The sequence below is a fragment of the Amblyraja radiata genome, chromosome 30 (genome assembly GCF_010909765.2).
Source record: "Amblyraja radiata isolate CabotCenter1 chromosome 30, sAmbRad1.1.pri, whole genome shotgun sequence".
NCBI classification, from domain to species: Eukaryota; Metazoa; Chordata; class Chondrichthyes; order Rajiformes; family Rajidae; genus Amblyraja; species Amblyraja radiata.
The window spans coordinates 13,721,440-13,742,743 of record NC_045985.1 but is presented as its reverse complement, the minus strand read 5'-3'; the positions used below and the strand labels follow the sequence as shown (position 1 = coordinate 13,742,743).

The window sequence follows — 21,304 nt, the reverse complement described above, 5'->3', positions numbered from 1 at the left end:
GCCAGCTGTGAGGAGTTTTGGCCCGGGGGCCGCCCGCACAGTCCGGCGCTCCGTCCAACTCATGAATCGATGATCGGCCATGAGATGGAAGCGTGGTGAGCGAAGGTCCGAACGTCAGACAGCTGGCCGGGCTGCCGAGCGACCGACGGGGCCACGGGCGAGGCGCTGCTGCTGCTGCTGCTGCACTCCATGGGCTGCACTACGTCGGGACGGGTGAGGCGGTGTCCGACCCGACAGTCCCCTCGACCCGAGTAGTAGCGGTCAAATACGGGACAAGGGCGGTCCCGTACGGGGCAAACCAATTTAGCCCAATATCCAGGATGTCCAGGCTAATACGGGACAGTTGGCAACACTACTCACGACATACTACTAATTAAGAATTGACCGATCTCTGCTTTAAAAATATCCGCTGATGTGGCCTCCACAGCCTTCTGTGGCAAAGTACAGGTGTCAGGGGTTATGGGGAGAAGGCAGGAGAATGGGGTTGGGAGGGATAGATAGATCAGCCATGATTGAATGGCAGAGTAGACTTGAAGGGCCGAATGGCCTAATACTACTCCTATCACTTATGATCTGTCCTATCTGTTGGTAGAGATTCTACAGTGAGTTTCAGAAGGGAACAACAACTGCTTGACAGGGGAAACAGCTCGATTGGAATCGTACATAGTCTTTCCCACTGGCTGGTTAGCACACAACAAAAGCTTGCCACTGCACCTCAGTACACTTATAGAAACATATAAAATTCTTACGGGATTGGACAGGCTAGATGGAACAAACATGTTCGCCATGTTGGGGGAGTCCACAACCAGGGGTCACACAGTTTAAGAATAAGGGGTAAGCCATTTAGGACTGAGATGAGGAAACACTTTTTCAGCCAGAGAGTTGTGAATCTGTGGAATTCTCTGCCACAGAAGGCAGTGGAGGTCGATTCACTGGATGTTTTCAAGAGAGACTCGAAAGATGGTGAACTACGCCCGGGCAGGTCGAAGCCAGAGGAATCTCTGGTGGAAATCGGTCGTGCAAATCGGTCGTCTGACCTGGGTATAGGTGCGAGAAACTAATCGAACCATCACATAGCTGGTTCCCTCCAAAATTAGGGCTTAATGGAATCAAGGGATATGGGGGGAAAAAAGCAGGAACGGGGTACCGATTCTGGATGATCAGCCATGATCATATTGAATGGTGGTGCTGGCTCGAAGGGCTGAATGGCCTACTCCTGCACCTATTGTCTATGTGACAATAAACTAAACTGAACTGAAGCACAGGTCACAGGGGGAGGATGGCAAACGCAGTGGAACAAACAGGTTGGCTCATGCTAGAGGCAGGAAACATGTTCCCGGTGTTGGGGGAGTCCAGAACCACAGTTTAAGAATAAGGGGTAAGCCATTTAGAACGGAGACGAGGAAACACTTTTTGTCACAGAGTTGTGAGTCTGTGGAATTCTCTGCCTCAGAGGGCGGTGGAGGCAGGTTCTCTGGATGCTTTCAAGAGAGATTTAGATAGGGCTCTTAACGATAGCGGAGTCAGGGAATATGGGGAGAAGGCAGGAACGGGGTACTGATTGGGGATGATCAGCCATGATCACAGTGAATGGCGGTGCTGACTTGAAGGGCCGAATGGCCTCTACTCCTGCACCTATTGTCTATTGGGAGAGAGATGGCTTCCAGTGGTCTAACAAGCTTGTGTCTCAAAATGGAGGCCTTGTGCGGAACACCTCCCTCACGCCACAAGAAGCACTCACCTCCTTTGTAGAGGTTAATGGCATCAGCCAACGCGTCGATGGACTCGATGTCCAGATTGTTGGTGGGTTCATCCTGCAATCGGAAGAGGCATGACTTTAAAATAGGAGAAATCGTACGAAACCCAGGCTAGTTTGTGGCAGATACCTCCAGGCCTAGGGCGGCACGGTGGCTCAGCGGTAGAGTTGCTGCCTCACAGCGCCAGGGACCCGGGTTCAATCCTGACCACGGGCGCTGTCTGCACGGAGTTTGTATGTTTCTCTCCCCCCTATTAACGAGGTAAATTCCCGGGATGGCGGGACCGTCGTACGTTGAGAGAATGGAGCGACTGGGCTTGTATGCACTAGAATCCAGAAGGATGAGAGGGCATCTTATTGACACATACAAGATTAGAGTCAGAGCGTTGAATCAGGCCCAACTTGCCCGTGACAACCCACATGACCCATCTATACTTGTCCCACCTGCCCACCTTTGGCTCGTACCACTCGAATCCTTTCCTATCCATGTACCCGTCCAAATGTCCCTCATCCTCCTGCGCTCCAAACTCCTAGACAGCCTCAACTACCTCCTCTGGCAGCTCATTCCATATACCCTTTAATTTAGACAGATGACAGGGAATCAAAATCAAAGTTTTCTTAATTGTTACTGTGTGTCGTGTTGTTACTTGCGGGCGGAGCACCAAGGCAAATTCATTGTATGTGCACAAACTTGGCCAATAAACTCATTCATTCATTCATTCATTCATTCATTCACAAACCTGGAGTGTGGGAGGAAACCAAATATCTTGGAGCGCGGGAGGATGAGGGGTGATCTTACAGAGGTGTATAAGATCATGAGAGGAATAGATACGGTAGATGCACAGAGTCTCTTGCCCAGAGTAGGGGAATGGAGGACAGAGATTTAAGGTGAAGGGGAAAAGATTTAATAAGAATCTGAGGGGTAACCCTTTCGCACAAAGGGAACAAGCTGCCAGAGGAGGTAGTTGAGGCTGGAACTATCCCAATGTTTAGACAGGTACATGGATAGGACAGGTTTGGAGGGATATGGACCAAGCACAGGCAGGTGGGACTAGTGTAGCTGGGACATGTTGGCCGGTGTGGGCAAGTTGGGCCGAAGGGCCTGTTTCCACACTGTATCACTCTATGACTAGTGTAGCTGGGACATTGTTGGCCAGTGTGGGCAAGTTGGGCCGAAGGGCCTGTTTCCACACTGTATCACTCTATGACTAGTGTAGCTGGGACATGTTGGCCAGTGTGGGCAAGTTGGGCCGAAGGGCCTGTTTCCACACTGTATCACTCGATGACTCCACCTCTGAGAAAACCCATTTGGTCACGGGGAGAATGTACAAACTCCGTACAGACAGCGCCCGTAGTCGGTATGGAACCCGGGTCTCTGGCGCTGCGAGGCAGCAACTCTACCGCTGCGCCACCGTGCCTCGATTGCGTTGGCCGATCTTTGCGGTGTGTTTTAAAGTTTTCTTTGGCATTACTCACTAGAATGAGGAGGTCAGGTTGTCGACACGCCAGCTCTGCAAACACCACTCTTGCTTTCTGACCACCTGTGGGCGAGGGAAACATCGAGTGAGCAAGTCGAGTATAGACACAGCGACACGGACACACAGCGAGACACAGAGCACGGACACACACGCACAGACACTAGACACACACACACACACACACACACACAGAGACTGAGATATACACACACACACACACACAGACACTAGACACACACACACACAGAGACTGAGATATACACACACACACACACACGCACAGACACTAGACACACACACACACACACACACACACAGAGACTGAGATATACACACACATACACACACACACACACACAGAGACTGAGATATACACACACACGCACAGACATTAGACACACACACACACACAGAGACTGAGATATACACACACACACACGCAGACACTAGACACACACACACACACAGAGACTGAGATATACACACACACACGCAGACACTAGACACACACACACACACACACGCACAGACACTAGACACACACACACACACAGAGACTGAGATATACACACACACACGCACAGACACTAGACACACACACACACACACACAGAGACTGAGATACACACACACGCAGACACTAGACACACAGAGACTGAGATATACACACACACACGCACAGACACTAGACACACACACACACACAGAGAGACTGAGATATACACACACACACACGCACAGACACTAGACACACACACACACAGAGACTGAGATATACACACACACACACACACACACACACACAGACTGAGATATACACACACACACAGACATATCCAGATTTATAACAAGAGGAATTGAATATAGGAGCAAAGAGGTCCTTCTGCAGTTGTACAGGGCCCTAGTGAGACCACACCTGGAGTATTGTGTGCAGTTTTGGTCCCCTAATTTGAGGAAGGACATTCTTGCTATTGAGGGAGTGCAGCGTAGGTTTATAAGGATAATTCCCGGGATGGCAGGACTGTCATATGCTGAGAGTATGGAGCAGCTGGGCTTGTATACACTTGAATTTAGAAGGATGAGAGGGCATCTCATTGAAACATATAAGATTGTTAAGGGCTTGGACACACTAGAGGCAGGAAACATGTTCCCGATGTTGGGGGATTCCAGAACCAGGGGCCACACAGTTTAAGAATAAGCAGTAAGCCATTTAGAACGGAGACGAGGAAACACTTTTTCTCACAGAGAGTGGTGAGTCTGTGGAATTCTCTGCCTCAGAGGGCGGTGGAGACAGGTTCTCTGGATGCTTTCAAGAGAGAGCTAGATAGGGCTCTTAAAGATAGCGGAGTCAGAGGATATGGGGAGAAGGCAGGAACGGGGTACTGATTGGGGATGATCAGACATGATCACATTGAATGGCGGTGCTGGCTCGAAGGGCCAAATGGCCTACTCCTGCACCTGTTGTCTATTGACACAGAGACACACTTAGAGGCGTACAGACACGCACACACACACAGCACGGACACACAGACACTAGACACACACAGACAGACACAGACACACTCAGAGACGCACAGACACAGAGACACACACATACAGTGACCCAAGTGACTGCATTCCAGAGATTTGCACAGTGCCCAGCAAAGGATTCAAGTGATCGGATGGAATTGATGAGATTAAGGGCGGCACAGTGATAGTGTGGAAACAGGCCGCTCGGCCCAACTTGCCCACACTGGCCAACCAGTGGCAGCTGCCCTAGGAATCACTACTGAAGAAGGGTCTCGACACAAAATGTCACCAATTCCTTCTCTCCAGAGATGCTGCCTGTCCCGCTGAGTTACTCCGGCTTTTTGTGTCTATCTTCTATCCATGTACCTGTCTAACTGTTTCTTAAACGTTGGGACAGCCCCAGCCTCAACTACCTCCTCTGCCAGCTTGTTCCATACACCCATCACCCTCTGTGTGGAAAAGTTACCCCTCAGATTCCTGTTACCTCTTTTCCCCTTCACCTTAAACCTATGTCCTCTGGTCCTCGATTCACCTACTCTGGCCAAGAGACTCTGTGCATCTACCCGATCTATTCCTCTCTTCACCTTAAAGCAATGAAAGAACGTAGAATTGAGAGATGGACACAAAATGCTGGAGTAACTCAGCGGGACAGGCAGCATCTCTGGAGAGAAGGAATGGGCGACGTTTCGGGTCGAGGCCCTTCTTCAGACTGATGTCAGAGAAGTGGGTGGGATCAATAAGTAAATGTATAGATAAGGAAGTGTAAGGTGCGAAAACAGGACAAAGGGAATGGAGATCACAGAGATCGTAGAATAGATCACTGTTAGTTGGGAGAAGGCAACGACAATGAAACAAACAGATAAAATGGAGTCGGAGACGGTAAGACTGGTCGGAGAACTGGGAAGGGGGAGGGGATGGAGAGAGAGGGAAAGCAAGGGTTACTTGAAGTTAGTGAAGTCAATGTTCATACCGCTGGGGTGTAAGCTGCCCAAGCAACATTTAGTTTAGTTTAGAAACACAGCGCGGAAACAGGCCCTTCGACCCACCGAGTCCACACCGACCAGCGATCCCCATATATTAACACCATCCTACACCCACTAGGGACAATTTTTACACTCACCAAGCCAATGAACCTACTTTGGAGTGTGGGAGGAAACCGAAGATCTCGGAGAAAACCCACGCAGGTCACGGGGAGAACGTACAAACTCCGTACGGACAGCGCCCGTAGTCGGGATCGAACCTGGGTCTCCGGCGCTGCATTCGCTGTAAGGCAGCAACTCTACCGCTGCGCCACTAAATGAAATGTGAGGTGTTTTAGCGCTGGGCCTCACTCTGACAATGGAGGAGGAGGTCCAGGACAGAAAGGTCAGTGTGGGGATGGGAGGGGGAAGTTAAATGGAGAATTGAGGGGCAACCTCCCCCCCCACCCCCCCTTTACCAGGCGAACCCTGGCCCCTCAGTACCGGAGAGCTTGCTGATCTGGATGGTGTGAGCGTGGCTCTCCAGCCCAAAGCGCCCAAGACATTTCCTGCCGTCTTGGTAGGGCAGGTTGAAGTTCCTCATGAGGTACTCTGTGGCCGTCTCCTCCATGTTCAGCTGGTCAGCGTATTGCTGGTTGAAGTAGCCGATTTTCTGCGCGCGGACAAACACAGGGTGTTACATAGAAACAGGGAAACATCGAAAATAGGTGCAGGAGGAGGCCATTCGGCCCTACGAGCCAGCACCCGCCATTCAATATGATCATCCAAAATCAGTACCCCGTTCCAGCTTTCTCCCCCTATATCCCTTGATTCCGTCAGCCCCAACAGCCATATCGAGTCATAGAGTGATACAGTGTGGAAACAGGCCCTTCGGCCCAACTTGCCCACACCGTCCAACATGTCCCAGCTACACTAGTCATAGAGTGATACAGTGTGGAAACAGGCCCTTCGGCCCAACTTGCCCACACCGGCCAACACGTCCCAGCTACACTAGTCATAGAGTGATACAGTGTGGAAACAGGCCCTTCGGCCCAACTTGCCCACACTGGCCAACATGTCCCAGCTACACTAGTCATAGAGTGGTACAGTGTGGAAACAGGCCCTTCGGCCCAACTTGCCCACACCGCCCAACATGTCCCAGCTACACTAGTCCCACCTGCCTGCACTTGGTCCATATCCCTCCAAACTTGTCCTACCCATGTACCTAATGCCCCTGTCCCACTTGGGAAACCTGAACGGAAACCTCTGGAGAATTTGCGCCCCACCCAAGGTTTCCGTGCGGTTCCCGGAGGTTGCAGGTAGTGGAAGCAGGTAGGGAGACTGACAAAAACCTCCGGGAACCGCACGGAAACCTTGGGTGGGGCACAAAGTCTCCGGAGGTTTCCGTTCAGGTTTCCCAAGTGGGACAGGGGCATAACACTCGCTTGAACACATCCAGTGAATTGGCCTCCACTGCCTTCTGCGGCAGAGAATTCCACAGATTCACCGCTCTCTGGGTGAAAAAGTGTTTCTGCCTCATTGGAGACCCTCGGACTATCTTCAATCGGACTTTATCATGCACTAAACATTATTCCCGCTATCATGCACGTACACCGTGGACGGCTCGATTGTAATCATGTGTAGTCTTTCAGCCGACTGGATAGCATGCAACAAAAGCTTCTCACTCCACCTCGGCTACTGTGACGATAAAATAAACTAAACCTCCTTGCGTATAACCTACTTGATCCCCTCCAATCTGGCTTTCGCCCCCTCCATAGCACAGAAACTGCTCTCCTCAAAGTCCTCAACGACCTCCTCACCTCTGCTGACACTGGTTCCCTCAACATCCTCATCCTCCTCGACCTGAGCACAGCCTTCGATACAGTGAACCATAACATCCTGCTCACCAGACTCAAAGACCTCGGCATTGAAGGCTCTGCACTCAGCTGGCTCCGTTCCTACCTTTCCAACAGATCCCACTTCATCTCTCTCCACAACCACACCTCTGCTACAGCCACAGTCACTCAAGGCGTTCCCCAAGGCTCCGTACTCGGCCCCCTCCTCTTCATCATCTACATCCTCCCCCTTGGTCAGATACTCCGCCACTTCAACCTGGACTTCCACTGTTACGCCGATGACACCCAGATCTACCTCGGCATCAAATCCCCCCCCACCCCCCCCCCCCCCCCCCTCTCCCATATCAACTCCTATTTGTCAGCTATAAAAACCTGGATGCAACATAACTTCCTCAAACTCAACAGCGATAAGACAGAATTCCTCCTCATAGGCTCCAAAGCCACACTCAGCAAAATCAATAACCCCACTCTCACCATCGACGGCACCACTGTCTCCCCATCTCCCCAGGCCCGCAACCTTGGCGTGATCTTTGATTCCACCCTCTCCCTTGAGCCTCACATCCGCCATGTCATTAAAACCTCCTTCTTTCATCTCCGCAACATCGCCAAACTCAGACCCTCTCTCACACCTCCCGCTGCTGAAAGACTCATCCATGCCTTCATCTCCTCCCGACTGGACTATTGCAACTCACTTCTCCTTGGCATCAGCTCCACCTACATCAACCGACTCCAACTGGTCCAGAACGCAGCCGCCCGACTCATCACCCACACCAAATCCTGGCATCACATCACTCCAGTCCTCAAACAACTTCACTGGCTTCCCATCTCCCACCGGATCACCTACAAAATCCTGATCCTCACCTACAAAGCCCTCCACCATCTGGCCCCCCCATATCTCACTGACCTCCTCCCCCCTACCAACCCTCACGGTCCCTCAGATCCACATCAGCCGGTCTCCTCTCCATCCACAAGTCCAACCTCCGCAGTTTTGGGGACAGAGCCTTCTCCAGGGCAGCTCCCAGGCTCTGGAACTCCCTCCCCCAACTGATCCGCAATTCCGTGTCCCTCACCATCTTCCAGTCCCGCCTCAAGACCCATCTCTTCACCTCTGCCTATCCTTAGCCCCACATCCCCCTCCCTTTTCATCTGTGCTTGAATTGCCTCATATTGTGTTTTGAATTGAATTCTGTCTTTAATTTGTGTACTAGTCATGTCTCTACTATTTATTTCATTCCCCTTACATGTTTTTCCTCTACCTGCTAAATTTTTGTAAGGTGTCCTTGAGACTCTTGAAAGGCGCCCATAAATAAAATGTATTATTATTTATTATTAAACTAATCACCAGAACGTTCCAGAAATTTATTCCAGCACTTACCAGTCTGTGATTTCTTCTTTGTTCACCGATGGTCTGAAACCAGAAGAGGAAAATTAGATTCCACAATCATAGATTCATCGAGAGGGAAGGGAAACAGGCCCCTTCAACACAGAGTCCACACCAACCATCAAGCACCCACATACATTCCTTCGCTCCATAGATGCTGCTGCACCCGCTGAGTTTCTCCAGCTTTTTTGTGTACCTCCCACATACACTAATCCCGTTTTAGCTTCAAGATGCAGCGGGGAAACAGGCTCTTCGGCCCACCGAGTTCGTGCCGACCAGTCGGAGTGCAGGATAGTGCACGAGCACTATCCGACACACACTGGGGACAATTTACAATTTTACCAAAGCCAATTAACCTACAAGCCTGTAGGTCTTTGGAGTGTGGGAGGAAACTGGAGATCCCTGGAACCCTAGGTTTTCTCCGGGTGCTCCGGTTTCCACCCAGACTACAAAGACATACAGGCGTGCAGGTGTAATTGTAAATTGTCCCCAGTGTGTGCAGGGACGGTGTTAGCGTGCGGGGATCGCTGGACGGTGCGGGCTCGGTGGGCCGAAGGGCCTGTTACCGTGCAGTGACTCGGAACTCTTAAAGAGTCACGTCAACCATTGACTTGGCCACGGTGGATGTAGTTTTGTAACGAAGCAACTACTTACGGGGGCCAACTTTCCACTCAGCAGCAACAACAGTGTACTCTTCCCAATGCCGTTGGGTCCTACAATGCAGACTGAGAGCAGGACGAAACACAAGCAACAATTAGAACAATTAGGGTTCTCACTGCAAAGGAACAAATCCCTTCCCCGTTGATCAACAAGTAAGAACTTGTAAGAGGAAAGACACTCTTGCCATAGAGGGAGTACAGAGAAGGTTCACCAGACTGATTCCTGGGATGGCAGGACTTTCATATGAAGAAAGACTGGATAGACTCGGCTTATACTCGCTAGAATTTAGAAGATTGAGGGGGGGATCTTATAGAAACTTACCAAATTCTTAAGGGGTTGGACATGCTAGATGCAGGAAGATTATTCCCGATGTTGGGGAAGTCCAGGACAAGAGGTCACAGTTTAAGGATAAGGGGGAAATCTTTCAGGACCGAGATGAGGAAAACATTTTTCACACAGAGAGTGGTGAATCTGTGGAATTCTCTGCCACAGAAGGTAGTTGAGGCCACAGTTCATTGGCTATATTTAAGAGGGAGTTAGATGTGGCCCTTGTAGCTAAAGGTATCATTGGGTATGGGGAGAAGGCAGGGATGGGATACTGAGTTGGATGATCAGCCATGATCATATTGAATGGCGGTGCAGGCTCGAAGGGCCGAATGGCCTACTGCTGCACCTAATTTCTATGTTTCTAAATAAGAACTGAACTAAAACACATTCAGAAGATAGACCTATTTAATAGTAACTCTTTCACACAGAGGGTGGTGGGTGTATGGAACAAGCTGCCAGAGGAGGTAGTTGAGACTGGGACTATCCCAACGTTTAAGAAACAGCTAGATGGGTACATGCATGACGGGACAAGCTGCTAGAAGGCTTCCTGACGGACGCCTTTATCGAGGAGCCACAGTCTCCTGGATCGCCACGTAGAAGCACAGGTCGCGGCAGAGGCCCGGGTTGGCACCACGGAGGCGTAAGGTGGGGCGTCGACTGCGGTGAAGATTCAGTGGCAGTGATGCCTCGCCACGATGCCGCCACAGTGGCGGTGGCGAAGCCCCGTGGGTCGATGAGCGTGGAGGACCACCGTAAGACAATAGACAACAGGTGCAGGAGGAGGCCATTCGACCCTTTGAGCCAGCACCACCATTCAATGTGATCATGGCTGATCATCCACAATCAGTACCCCGTTCCTGCCTTCTCTCCATAATCCCCTGACTCCGCTATCATTAAGAGCTCTATCTAGCTCACTCTTAAAAGCATACAGAGAACTGGCCTCCACTGCCTTCTGAGGCAGAGAATTCCACAGACTCACAACTCTCTGGGTGAAAAAGATTTTCATCATCTCTGTTCTAAATGGCTTACCCCTTATTCTTAAACTGTGTGTGGCCCCTGGTTCTGGACTCCCCCAACATCGGGAACATGTTTCCTTCCCTCTCATCCTTCTAAATTCTAGAGTGCACAAGCCTAGTTGCTCCATTCTCTCAGCATATGACAGTCCCGCCATCCCGGGAATTAACCTTGTAAACCTACGCTGCACTCCCTCAATAGCAAGAATGTCCTTCCGCAAATTAGGGGACAGTCCCCTCGACCCGAGTAGTAGCCAGGGCCGGATTTACCTATAAGCTAGACAAGCTTAAGCTTAGGGCCTCGAGGTCTAGAGGGGCCTCACAGAGCCGGATTTACCACTAGGCTTCATAGGCTGAAGCCTAGGGCCTCGAGGTCTAGGGGGCCTCCAGCCAAGGCAGGACACCTACCGTTCAACTCTGGACGGCCCCCCCTCTCGATCTCTCTCTCTCCATCTCCCCCCGCTATCCGTGTCCGGGTTCCGCTCGCTCCTCATCCGCCGGCACGGCAGGTCGCCTTGCACGTGCGCATTGCTGCAGCTTGCACGTCCCCCCTCCCCCCCCCTGCACATGCGCACAGCCACGGCCAGCACATCATCAGCCGCCCTGCGCATGCGCACTGCAACGGCGACTAGTCGGCGCTGGGCACTTTCTCCCTCGCTTTGAATTGTGGGAGATTTGGCCGCCATGGCTGTCCGGTTGCTGTTCGCCACCAGCGCTGAAAACCAACGCGGGGGAGGGGGGGCCTCACAAGTGGAACAGCTTCGGGCCTCTCTTCATCTAAATCCGGCCCTGGTAGCAGTCAAATACGGGACAAGGGCGGTCCAGTATGGGACAAACCAATTTAGTCAAGTCAAGTCAAGTTTATTCGTCACATACACATACGAGATGTGCAGTGAAATGAAAAGTGGCAAATGCTCGCGGACTTTGTGCAAAAAGACAAACAAACAAACAAACTACAAACACAATCACATATTCTTTTACATATTAAATATTGTGGGCGGAAGGAAAAACGTTCAGTAAAGTTAGTCCCTGGTTAACCCAATATACGGGATGTCCCGGCTAATACGGGACAGTTGGCAACCCTAAGTGTAGACGGGACAAGTACAGATGGAGAGTCTCGGCCTGAAACATTGACTGCTCAATACTCTCCACAGATGCTGCCTGACCTGCAGAGTTCCTCCGGCAGCTCGATGTTTTTTTTGCACTATTTTAAACATGCTCTCCTTTACCATTTAACAGCGGCGAAATAAAAGACAAAATGGAGACTTACTTCTGGATTCCATGTCAATACCAAAGTCCAGGTTCTTGAAAATTGGCTTATGGTTTTCATATGCAAAATCAACGCCTGGAATTTCAGACAGAAAGCTTGCATCAGTTCACGACTGTTGCTCGACTACTAACAGCGTACGCAGATAGCGCTCCACATGCGTGGAGATACAGCGCGGGAACACAGGCCCTTCGGCCCACCGAATCCATTCCGACCATCGATCATAGCAGTTCTATCTCACACACGAGGGGCGATTTACAGAATTAACCTACAAGCCCGCCCATCTTTGGGACGTGGGAGGAATCCGGAGAAATCCCCACGTGATCACAGGGTGAACAAATACAGCGACTGTCGTCAGGATAGAACACGGGTTCTTGGTTTCTAGGTTTCTTGGTCCTCCAAAATATTCCAAATGGAATTTAATCTGGAGGTGGTGAAGGGAGGGCTTAAGCCAGAAAGGGTTATTGGGAAGAAAGAGCTACTTTAAATTTAGTTGCATCTGGTTGGGTAACTATAGTTGGGTGGAGATTATTCCATGCTTTAATTGTGCGGGGGAAGAACGAATTGCTGTACACATCTGTCTTTGTAGCTGGGATCACAAATTGGATCGAATGCCCTCGTCTGCTCCTAATTGGTTTGGGTTTGGTGTAGGTCTTGTAGTCTATGTCGAGCTGACCATTTAACATTTTGTAAAAACAGGTCAGACGGTGAGCTTCAGGTCTGTCTTGGAGAGGGTTCGAGACCCAGGTTTGCGTCTGACCTCTGATGCTGTCTGTGTGGAGTTTGCACGTTCACCCAGTGACCCCGTGGGTTTGCTTCAGGTGCTCCGGTTTCCTCCCACACCCCAAAGACGTGCAGGTTGGTAAGTTAATCGCCGATGTAGAGAAGCTGTCAGATCTCACACAGAGTCCAATGCCACATATATATGCCAAGCACTTCCTGTTCAAGAAGGAACTGCAGATGCTGGAAAATCGAAGGTACACAAAAATGCTGGAGAAACTCAGCGGGTGCAGCAGCATCTATGGAGCGAAGGAAATAGGCAACGTTTCGGGTCGAAACCCTTCTTCAGACTGATAGGGGGTGGCGGGGAGAAGGAAGGAAAAAGGAGGAGGGAGCCATTTAGCCCTCCACCCCTTTGCGCTCCTCCTTTTTCCTTCCTTCTCCCCGCCACCCCCTAACAGTCTGAAGAAGGGTTTCGGCCAAAGTGGGTTGGTGGCGCGACCGACGTCGCAGCGGCCTCTGCAGTCCGTCTGTCTTTTTTTATTTTATTGTCCTGTTGAGTGTATAGTTTGTGGTGGGTTTTTGACTGTGTATATGTGGGGGGCGGGGGGGTAAACTTTTAGATCTATTCCCTGTACGGGGACCCGACCTTTTCCCTGTCGGGTCTCCGTTGCCGTTGGGGCCTAGCACCGTGGAGCGGCCTCCAACCGGGACGACAGCTCAAGTCACGGAGCCTGTGGAGCTGCGGACCTACCATCGTGGAGCTGGCTGGCTTCGGAGCGTGGAGAGCTGCGGCGGCGCGCTGCTGCGATCCGACTCCGGCGGATGGTGACACCGGGAGCTCGCGGGTCCCCGGTGGGAGACCGCTTTGCGCGGCACAGGCAACTTCTCCCGCTCGAATTGTGGGGTTGAGAGTGACCTGGAGCGGGGCCTTACATCGCCCGGCTCGGCTTTAAATGGCCGCGGACTTGCTTGCGCCCGCCGGGGGCTCCAACATCAAGACCCGGGGCAGGGCCTTACATCGCCCGGCGCGGCTTTAAGTGGCCGTGGGACTTGCTAGCGCCCGCCGGGGGCTTTGACTTTGGGAGAAGAATGGAGAGCAGGGGAGGGACAAGACTTTGCCTTCCATCACAGTGAGGAGGAGATTCACTGTGATGGATGTTTGTGTAAATTGTGTTGGTGTGGGTCTTGGTTCTTTTCTTGTATGACTGCAGAAACCAAATTTCGTTTGAACCTCATGTGAGGTTCAAATGACAAATAAACGGTATTGTATATTGTATTGTATGCTGCTGCACCCGCTGAGTTTCTCCAGCATTTTTGTCTACCTGCCAAGCAGTTCCTGTTCATTTTTGCTTCTGTTTGTCTTTTTGAGACCAGAATAACTTCCTGACAAGAATTTCTGGAATAAAGTATATTTTGGAATGTTAAAAAATCTCTCAAGCGAACACACTCAGAGCCTTACCGTGCAGGCCCAGGATGGGGGGGCTGAGAGGCGGTGGGTTTGGAAAGGTAAACTTCACCGTGTATTCCCGCGGCCTCTTCAGCAGCTCGGGCGCTTCATTGGACTCCTCATCCATGTTCTTCTTCTTCCCTTTCTGCTGCTTGCGTGTCAGTGCATCCTTCGTCTGTTTTTCCTGCCACAGAGGTTCAGCTGATTATTGCCACATCTACCAAGCCACGATGGAAAACTTTGTATTCAATGCTAGCAGAGCAGACATTACAGCATTGCCATAGAGGGAGTACAGAGAAGGTTCACCAGACTGATTCCTGGGATGTCAGGACTTTCATATGAAGAAAGACTGGATAGACTCACTAGAATTTAGAAGATTGAGGGGGGATTTTATAGAAACGTACAAAATTCTTAAGGGGTTGGACAGGCTAGATGCAGGAAGATTGTTCCCAATGTTGGGGAAGTCCAGAACTAGGGGGTCACAGTTTAAGGATAAGGGAGAAATCTTTTAGGACTGAGATGAGGAAAACATTTTTTACACAGAGAGTGGTGAATCTGTGGAATTCTCTGCCACAGAAGGTAGTTGAGGCCACAGTTCATTGGCTATATTTAAGAGGGAGTTAGATGTGGCCCTTGTGGCTAAAGGGATCAGGGGGTATGGAGAGAAGGCAGGTACAGGATACTGAGTTGGATGATCAGCCATGATCATATTGAATGGCGGTGCAGGCTCGAAGGGCCGAATGGCCTCTACTCCTGCACCTAATTTCTATGTTTCTATATAATCCTCGCCACCTCCAAAGGGATCCCACCGCTGGCCACATTCTTCCCATCTCCACCCCTTTCTGCTATCCGCAGAGACTGCTCCCCCCGGTCAACTCGCCCCACCCCACCCAAACCACCCCCTCCCCGGGTACTTTCCCCTGCAACCGCAGGAGATGACAATAGACAATAGGTGCAGGAGTAGGCTATTTGGCTCTTCGAGCCAGCACCGCCATTCAATATGATCATGACTGATCATCCCCAATCAGTACCCCGTTCCTGCCTTTCCCCCCATATCCCCTGACTCCGCTATCTTTAAGAGCCCTATCCAGCTCTCTCTTGAAAGCATCCAGAGAACCGGCCTCCACCGCCCTCTGAGGCAGAGAATTCCACAGTCTCACAACTCTCAGTTTCTTCGTCTCTGTTCTAAATGGCTTACACCTTATTCTTAAACTGTGGCACCTGGTTCTGGAGATGCAACACCTGTCCCTTTATCTCCCCCCCCCACCCCCCCGACTCCATCCAAGGACCCAAACCGTCTTTTCAGGTGAGGCAGAGGTTGTGCACACTTTCAAGCTGTTGTACCTTCTGCTGGATGGGAGCATGCAGAAGAGGGAATGACCAGGGAGGGACAAGTCTTTGCATAACTTTCATTTCTTTATTCTCCATCATCGTCTATATCTTAGTTTCTTAGTTTTACTTTTCGAGGTACAGTGCGGAAACAGGCCCTTCGGCCCACCAGGTCCGTGCCGACCAGCGACCCCCGCACATTAACACCATCCTACACCCACTGGGGACAATTTTTACATTTACACCAAAGCCAATTAACCTACAAACCTGCACGTCTTTGGAGTGCGGGAGGAAACCGAAGATGTCGGAGAAAACCCACGCAGGTCACGGGGAGAATGTGCAAACTTCGTACAGATAGCGCCCGTAGTCGGGATTGAACCTGGGTCTCCGGAGCTGCATTCGCTGTAAGGCAGCAACTCTACCGCTGCGCCACCGTGACTGCCCTGGCTTCTCGTTTCCCTTTGCCCAGGCTTTCAGTCTGAGGAAGGGTCGCGACCCAAAACATCACCCGCTCTTTCTCTCCAGAGAAGCTGCCTGTCCCACCGAGTTACCCCACCATTCTGTGTCCATTTTTGACTACAGTTGTCTGCTTCTCCCGAGACAGCGTTAAGTGTGGATGGAGTCAATGGTAGGTAGACAAAAATGCTGGAGAAATTCAGCGGGTGAGGCAGCATCTATGGAGCAAAGGAATAGGTGACGTTTCGGGTCGAGACCCTTCTTCAGAGAAGAACGCTTCGGGTCGATACCCGTCTGAAGAAGTGTCTCGACCCGAAACGTCACCTATTCCTTCGCTCCATAATCGCTGCCTCACCCCGCTGAGTTTCTCCAGCATTTTTGTCCACCATCGATTTTTCCAGCATCTGCAGTTCTTTCTTAAACATGGTGGGATGTCTGGCCTGTGTCACGGACTGGGCTCCATGTACAACTCTGCAATTTCTGAATAGAATCGCTCGAGGAGAAAGCTGAAGCAACTGAGCTGCAAGAGGTGTGTGAAAAACGGGATGTCGAACTACTTAGCAGAAAATCACAGTTGTGCCTCAGTAGTCACTCGAGTCAATGATCCCAGCTGGGATGGAAGGAACCCATGTCTGAAGAAGGGTCTTGACCAGAAACGCCATCTAATGGTGTTCTCCAAAGATGCTGTCTGACCCACCGAGTTACAGCCAAACAGTAACACTTGACAATGTCTGCCTTCCGCAAAGACCGCTCCCTCCGCAACTCCCTCGTCAATTCATCCCTTCCCTCCCGCACCACCCCCTCCCCGGGCACTTTCCGTTGCAACCGCAAGAAATGCAACACCTGTCCCTTCACCTCCCCCCTCGACTCCATTCAAGGTCCCAAGCAGTCGTTCCAGGTGCGACAAAGGTTCACCTGTATCTCCTCCAACCTCATCTACTGCATCCGCTGCTCTAGATGTCAGCTCATTTACATCGGTAAGACCAAGCGTAGGTTGGGCGATCGTTTCGCCGAACACCTCCGCTCAGTCCGCAATAACCTACCTGACCTCCCGGTGGCTCAGCACTTCAACTCCCCCTCCCATTCCCAATCCGACCTCTCTGTCCTGGGTCTCCTCCATTGCCAGAGTGAGCAACAGCGGAAATTGGAGGAACAGCACCTCATATTCCGTCTGGGGTCCTTGCGTCCTTATGGCATTAACATTGAATTCTCCCAATTTGGCTAGCCCGTGCTGTCTCCTCCCCTTCCTTAACCCTCTAGCTGTCTCCTCCCACCCTCCCATCCGCCCGCCCTCGGGCTCCTCCTCCTCCTCCCCTTTTCCTTCTTTCTTTCCCCACCCCCCATCAGTCTGAAGAAGGGTTTCGGCCCGAAACGTCGCCTATTTCCTTCGCTCCATAGATGCTGCTGCACCCGCTGAGTTTCCCCAGCAATTGTGTGTACCTTCGATATTCCAGCATCTGCAGTTCCCTTTTGAACACTTGACACTTGAAGGGCGGCACGATGGCACAGCGGTAGAGTTGCTGCCTTGCAGCGCTTACAGCGCCAGAGACCACTGGTTCGATCCTGGCTACAGCTCCGTACGGTCTCCCCGTGAGCATGTGGGCTTTCTCCGAGAACTTCAGTTTCCTCCCACACTCCAAAGACGTACAGGTGTGTAGGTTAATTGGCTTGGCATCAATGTAAACATTGTCCCGTGTGTGTGTGTGTGTGTGTGTGTGTGTGTGTGTGTGTGTGTGCGTGTGTGCGTGCGTGTGTGCGTGTGCGCGTGTGATAGTGTTAATGTATGGGGATCGCTGGACGGTGTGGACTCAGTGGGCTGAAGGGCCCCTTTCCGCGCTGAGTCTCTAAACTAAACCAACCACTTACTGCTTGTTTGGTCGACTTGCCGCCTGCCTTCAGATCTTTAAGTCTCTTTTCCTGCTTATCATAGAGTTTCAGCTGTTCCTTCTGTTTCTGCACGTACATCTTCTTAAAGGTGTCTGCACGGAACAAAAGACAGGCAGGAATCAAAAGCAGTGCAGGACTTCTCCGAGGCAAAATATATACACAGACACCAGAGGACATGGTGTCCCCTTTAAAGTGAAGGGGAAAAAGAGTTAATAGGAATCTGAGGGGTAACTTTTCCACACAAAGGGTGGTGGGTGTATGGAACAAGCTGCCAGAGGAGGTAGTTGAGGCTGGGACTATCCCAACGTTTAAGAAACAGTTAGACAGGGGCATGGATCCAGATCAGGTACCGGGAGGCCAGGGTCAGCCTGAAAAAAGGGGAGGTGGGTGGGGGTAAAGAGGTTGACCATCTCAATTCTACTCCATTTAACTCCCCCTCCCATCCCCACACTGACCGTTCTGTCCTGGGCCTCCTCCATTGTCTGAGTGAGGCCCATCGCAAAAACACCTCACATTTCGCTTGGGCAGCTTACACCCCAGCGGTATGAACGTTGACTTCTCTAACTCCAAGTCTCCCTCTCTCTCCATCCACTCTCCCTTCCCAGTTCTCCGACCAGTCTTACCGTCTGCGACTACATTTTACCTCTGTTTGCTTCGTTGTCCTTGCATTCTCCCAACTAACAAGGAACTGTTTTACATTCTCCGTGATCTCCATTCCCTTTGTCCTGTTTTCACACCTTGCACCTTTTCACACCTCCTCCACTACCAGCGCAAAACCACCTCGTATTTCATTTAGGCTGTCACGGTGGCGCAGCGGTAGAGTTGCTGCCTTACAGCGAATGTAGCGCCAGAGACCCGGGTTCGATCCCGACTACGGGCGCTGTCTGTACGGAGTTCGCACCTTCTCCCCGTGACCTGCGTGGGTTTTCTCCGAGACCTTCAGCTTTCCTCCCACACTTCCTTACCACACACAAATACAATCCCAGATGAAGTACAAAGTGTGGAGAAATAGCCCACTGAGACATTATGCAAGAGCCACAAGTTCATGTGGTAAGAGCAGCTGGTCAAAGAGGTGATATGGAATAGAAGAATTTTAGGCAGGAGATGAGGGGGAATTTCTTTAGTCAGAGGGTGGTGAATCTGTGGAATTCTTTGCCACGGAACGCTGCGGAGGCCAAGTCAGTGGATACTGTTAAGGCAGAGATAATTAGATTCTTGATTAGTGCGGGTGTCAGGGGTTATGGGGAGAAGGCAGGAGAATGGGGTTAGGAGGGAGAGATAGATCATAGTTAGAAATAGATGGCTGCAATTTTCCTCCCCCCCCCCCCCCCACATTGCCGAGTTGTACACTGCAAGGTCCAGGAAGCGAGCGGGCAAGATCATCTCGGACCCCTCTCACCCTGGCCACAAACTCTTTGAATCACTTCCCTCTGGAAGGCGACTCCGGACTATCAAAGCCGGACATAAAAACAGCTTTTCCCCCCACGAGCAGTAGCTCTACTCAATAACCAAAAGTCTGTAGCCTCCTTTTGCTCTGGTATTTTATTTCATTCTTCACATGTTTAAATTATATTTTTAATTGTCTACTGTATGTCGTGCTGTTACTTGTGAGCAGAGCACCAAGGCAAATTCCTTGTATGTGTATATATTTGGCCAATAAAATGTATTCAATTCAATTCAATGATTGAATGGTGGAGTAGACTCATAGAAACATAGAAAATAGGTGCAGGAAGAGGCCATTCGGACCTTCGAGCCAGCACCGCCATTCATTGTGATCATGGCTGATCGTCCCCTATCAATAACCCGTGCCTGCCTTCTCCCCATATCCCTTGATTCCACTAGCCCCTAGACTCTCTCTTAAATCCATTCAGTGACTTGGCCTCCACTGCCCTCTATGGCAGGGAATTCCATAAATTCACAACTCTCTGGGTGAAAAAGTTTTTTCCCACCTCAGTCTTAAATGACCTCCCCTTTATTCTAAGACTGTGTGGCCCCTGGTTCTGGACTCACCCAACATTTGGAACATTTTACCTGCATTTAGCTTGTCCAGTCCTTCTATAATTTCATATGTTTCCATAAGATACCCCCTCATCCTTCTAAACTCCAGTGAATACAAGCCTAGTCTTTTCAATCTTTCCTCATGTGACAGTCCCGCCATCCCAGGGATCAATCTCGATGGGTCGAATGGTCTAATTCTGCTCCTATCACTTATGAGCTGAAGACCTTAACCACCCCTGAAAGTTGAGACAGTAGATTGCAAATGGCGGCCACTCACTGTAGTTGCCTCTATAGTAGAAGAGTTTCTGCATGTCCAGGTGGATGATGTCCGTGCAAACATCGTCCAGGAAGCCCTGGTCGTGAGAGACAATCAGCAGCGTCTTCTTCCAGGTTTGCAGGTAGCTGTCGACAAGAGGCAAAGAGAAAGTAAGTAGATCTCAAAAGGCCCACAGACACAGAGTTAAGGGCCTGTCCCATGAGCATGCGACCTGCATGCGGCAAGCGCGACCAAACTGGAAGTGGGGGCCGCGCGGAGATCGAGTGATTCCGTAAGAGTTGACGTGAAGTTCGAGCGAAGTCCGCGGGATGTTCGCGCTAGGCGTACGCCGTCAAGACGTGCGTACGGCGTCGAGACGCTGCGTACGGCCTCAATGCGGCTGCGGGCCGGCAGGCCGTTGCCGCGCGGAATTTTTGAACAGTGTCAGTTTTTCGGAGCCCCGCGCGATGTCGGGACCAGCTCCGCACAACTCCATACGGCTCCGGCGATCGAAATGGGACAGGCCCCGCGAGGCCATACGGCTCAAGCGACCACGTTAGGTCGCGCTCGCCGCATGCAGTCGCACGCTCGTGGGACAGGCCCTTAACACAAAGGCAGCCCCCTAGGATGTCATGGGCTGGAGAGCATAGCTTCAAGGGAGCGCTGTATGTATGTATTGTTGATCTATGTGCCACTGTATATAGCACGTTAGTACCTGCACTGATGTAAAGCATTTTGGTCAACGTGAGTTGTTTTTAAATGTGCTATACAAATAAAATTGACTTGACTTGACTTGAGGGGCTGTCCCACTTGGGTGACCTAATTTTCGAGTTTAGATGAGTTTAGGAGAGTTTGAAAAAGTGTCATGTTGAAGACCTCTTTCGACTATGTTGAAGACTAGCTACAACTAGCTTCGGGAAAATTGGACACCGAATAGTGGAGAGTGAAGACGACCTCCTTCGACCTCCCTTCGACTATGTTGAAGACTATCTACGATTACCT

The 21,304-nt window shown here is 51.0% G+C and overlaps 1 protein-coding gene and 1 long non-coding RNA gene across 5 annotated transcripts in view; one reads left to right on the top strand and one right to left on the bottom strand.

The window, feature by feature from the left end:
• abcf1 (ATP binding cassette subfamily F member 1) overlaps nucleotides 1–21,304 on the bottom strand; it is a 62,936-nt gene that overhangs the window by 657 nt on the left and 40,975 nt on the right. For all 4 annotated transcript variants that reach the window (XM_033047670.1, XM_033047671.1, XM_033047673.1 and 1 more), the window contains 9 exons: nucleotides 20,324–20,448; nucleotides 18,028–18,140; nucleotides 14,389–14,560; nucleotides 12,210–12,284; nucleotides 9,594–9,664; nucleotides 8,934–8,966; nucleotides 6,207–6,375; nucleotides 3,233–3,297; nucleotides 1,742–1,814 (listed from right to left, as the gene is read on the bottom strand). In XM_033047670.1, coding sequence (XP_032903561.1) covers nucleotides 1,742–1,814; nucleotides 3,233–3,297; nucleotides 6,207–6,375; nucleotides 8,934–8,966; nucleotides 9,594–9,664; nucleotides 12,210–12,284; nucleotides 14,389–14,560; nucleotides 18,028–18,140; nucleotides 20,324–20,448 — 896 coding nt within the window. The remainder of the gene's footprint in view (nucleotides 1–1,741; nucleotides 1,815–3,232; nucleotides 3,298–6,206; nucleotides 6,376–8,933; nucleotides 8,967–9,593; nucleotides 9,665–12,209; nucleotides 12,285–14,388; nucleotides 14,561–18,027; nucleotides 18,141–20,323; nucleotides 20,449–21,304) is intronic.
• On the top strand, nucleotides 874–20,509 carry LOC116990148. The gene is made up of 4 exons (XR_004416442.1): nucleotides 874–1,047; nucleotides 9,442–9,446; nucleotides 11,785–11,788; nucleotides 20,499–20,509. It is a non-coding gene; the product is annotated as an uncharacterized LOC116990148 (long non-coding RNA).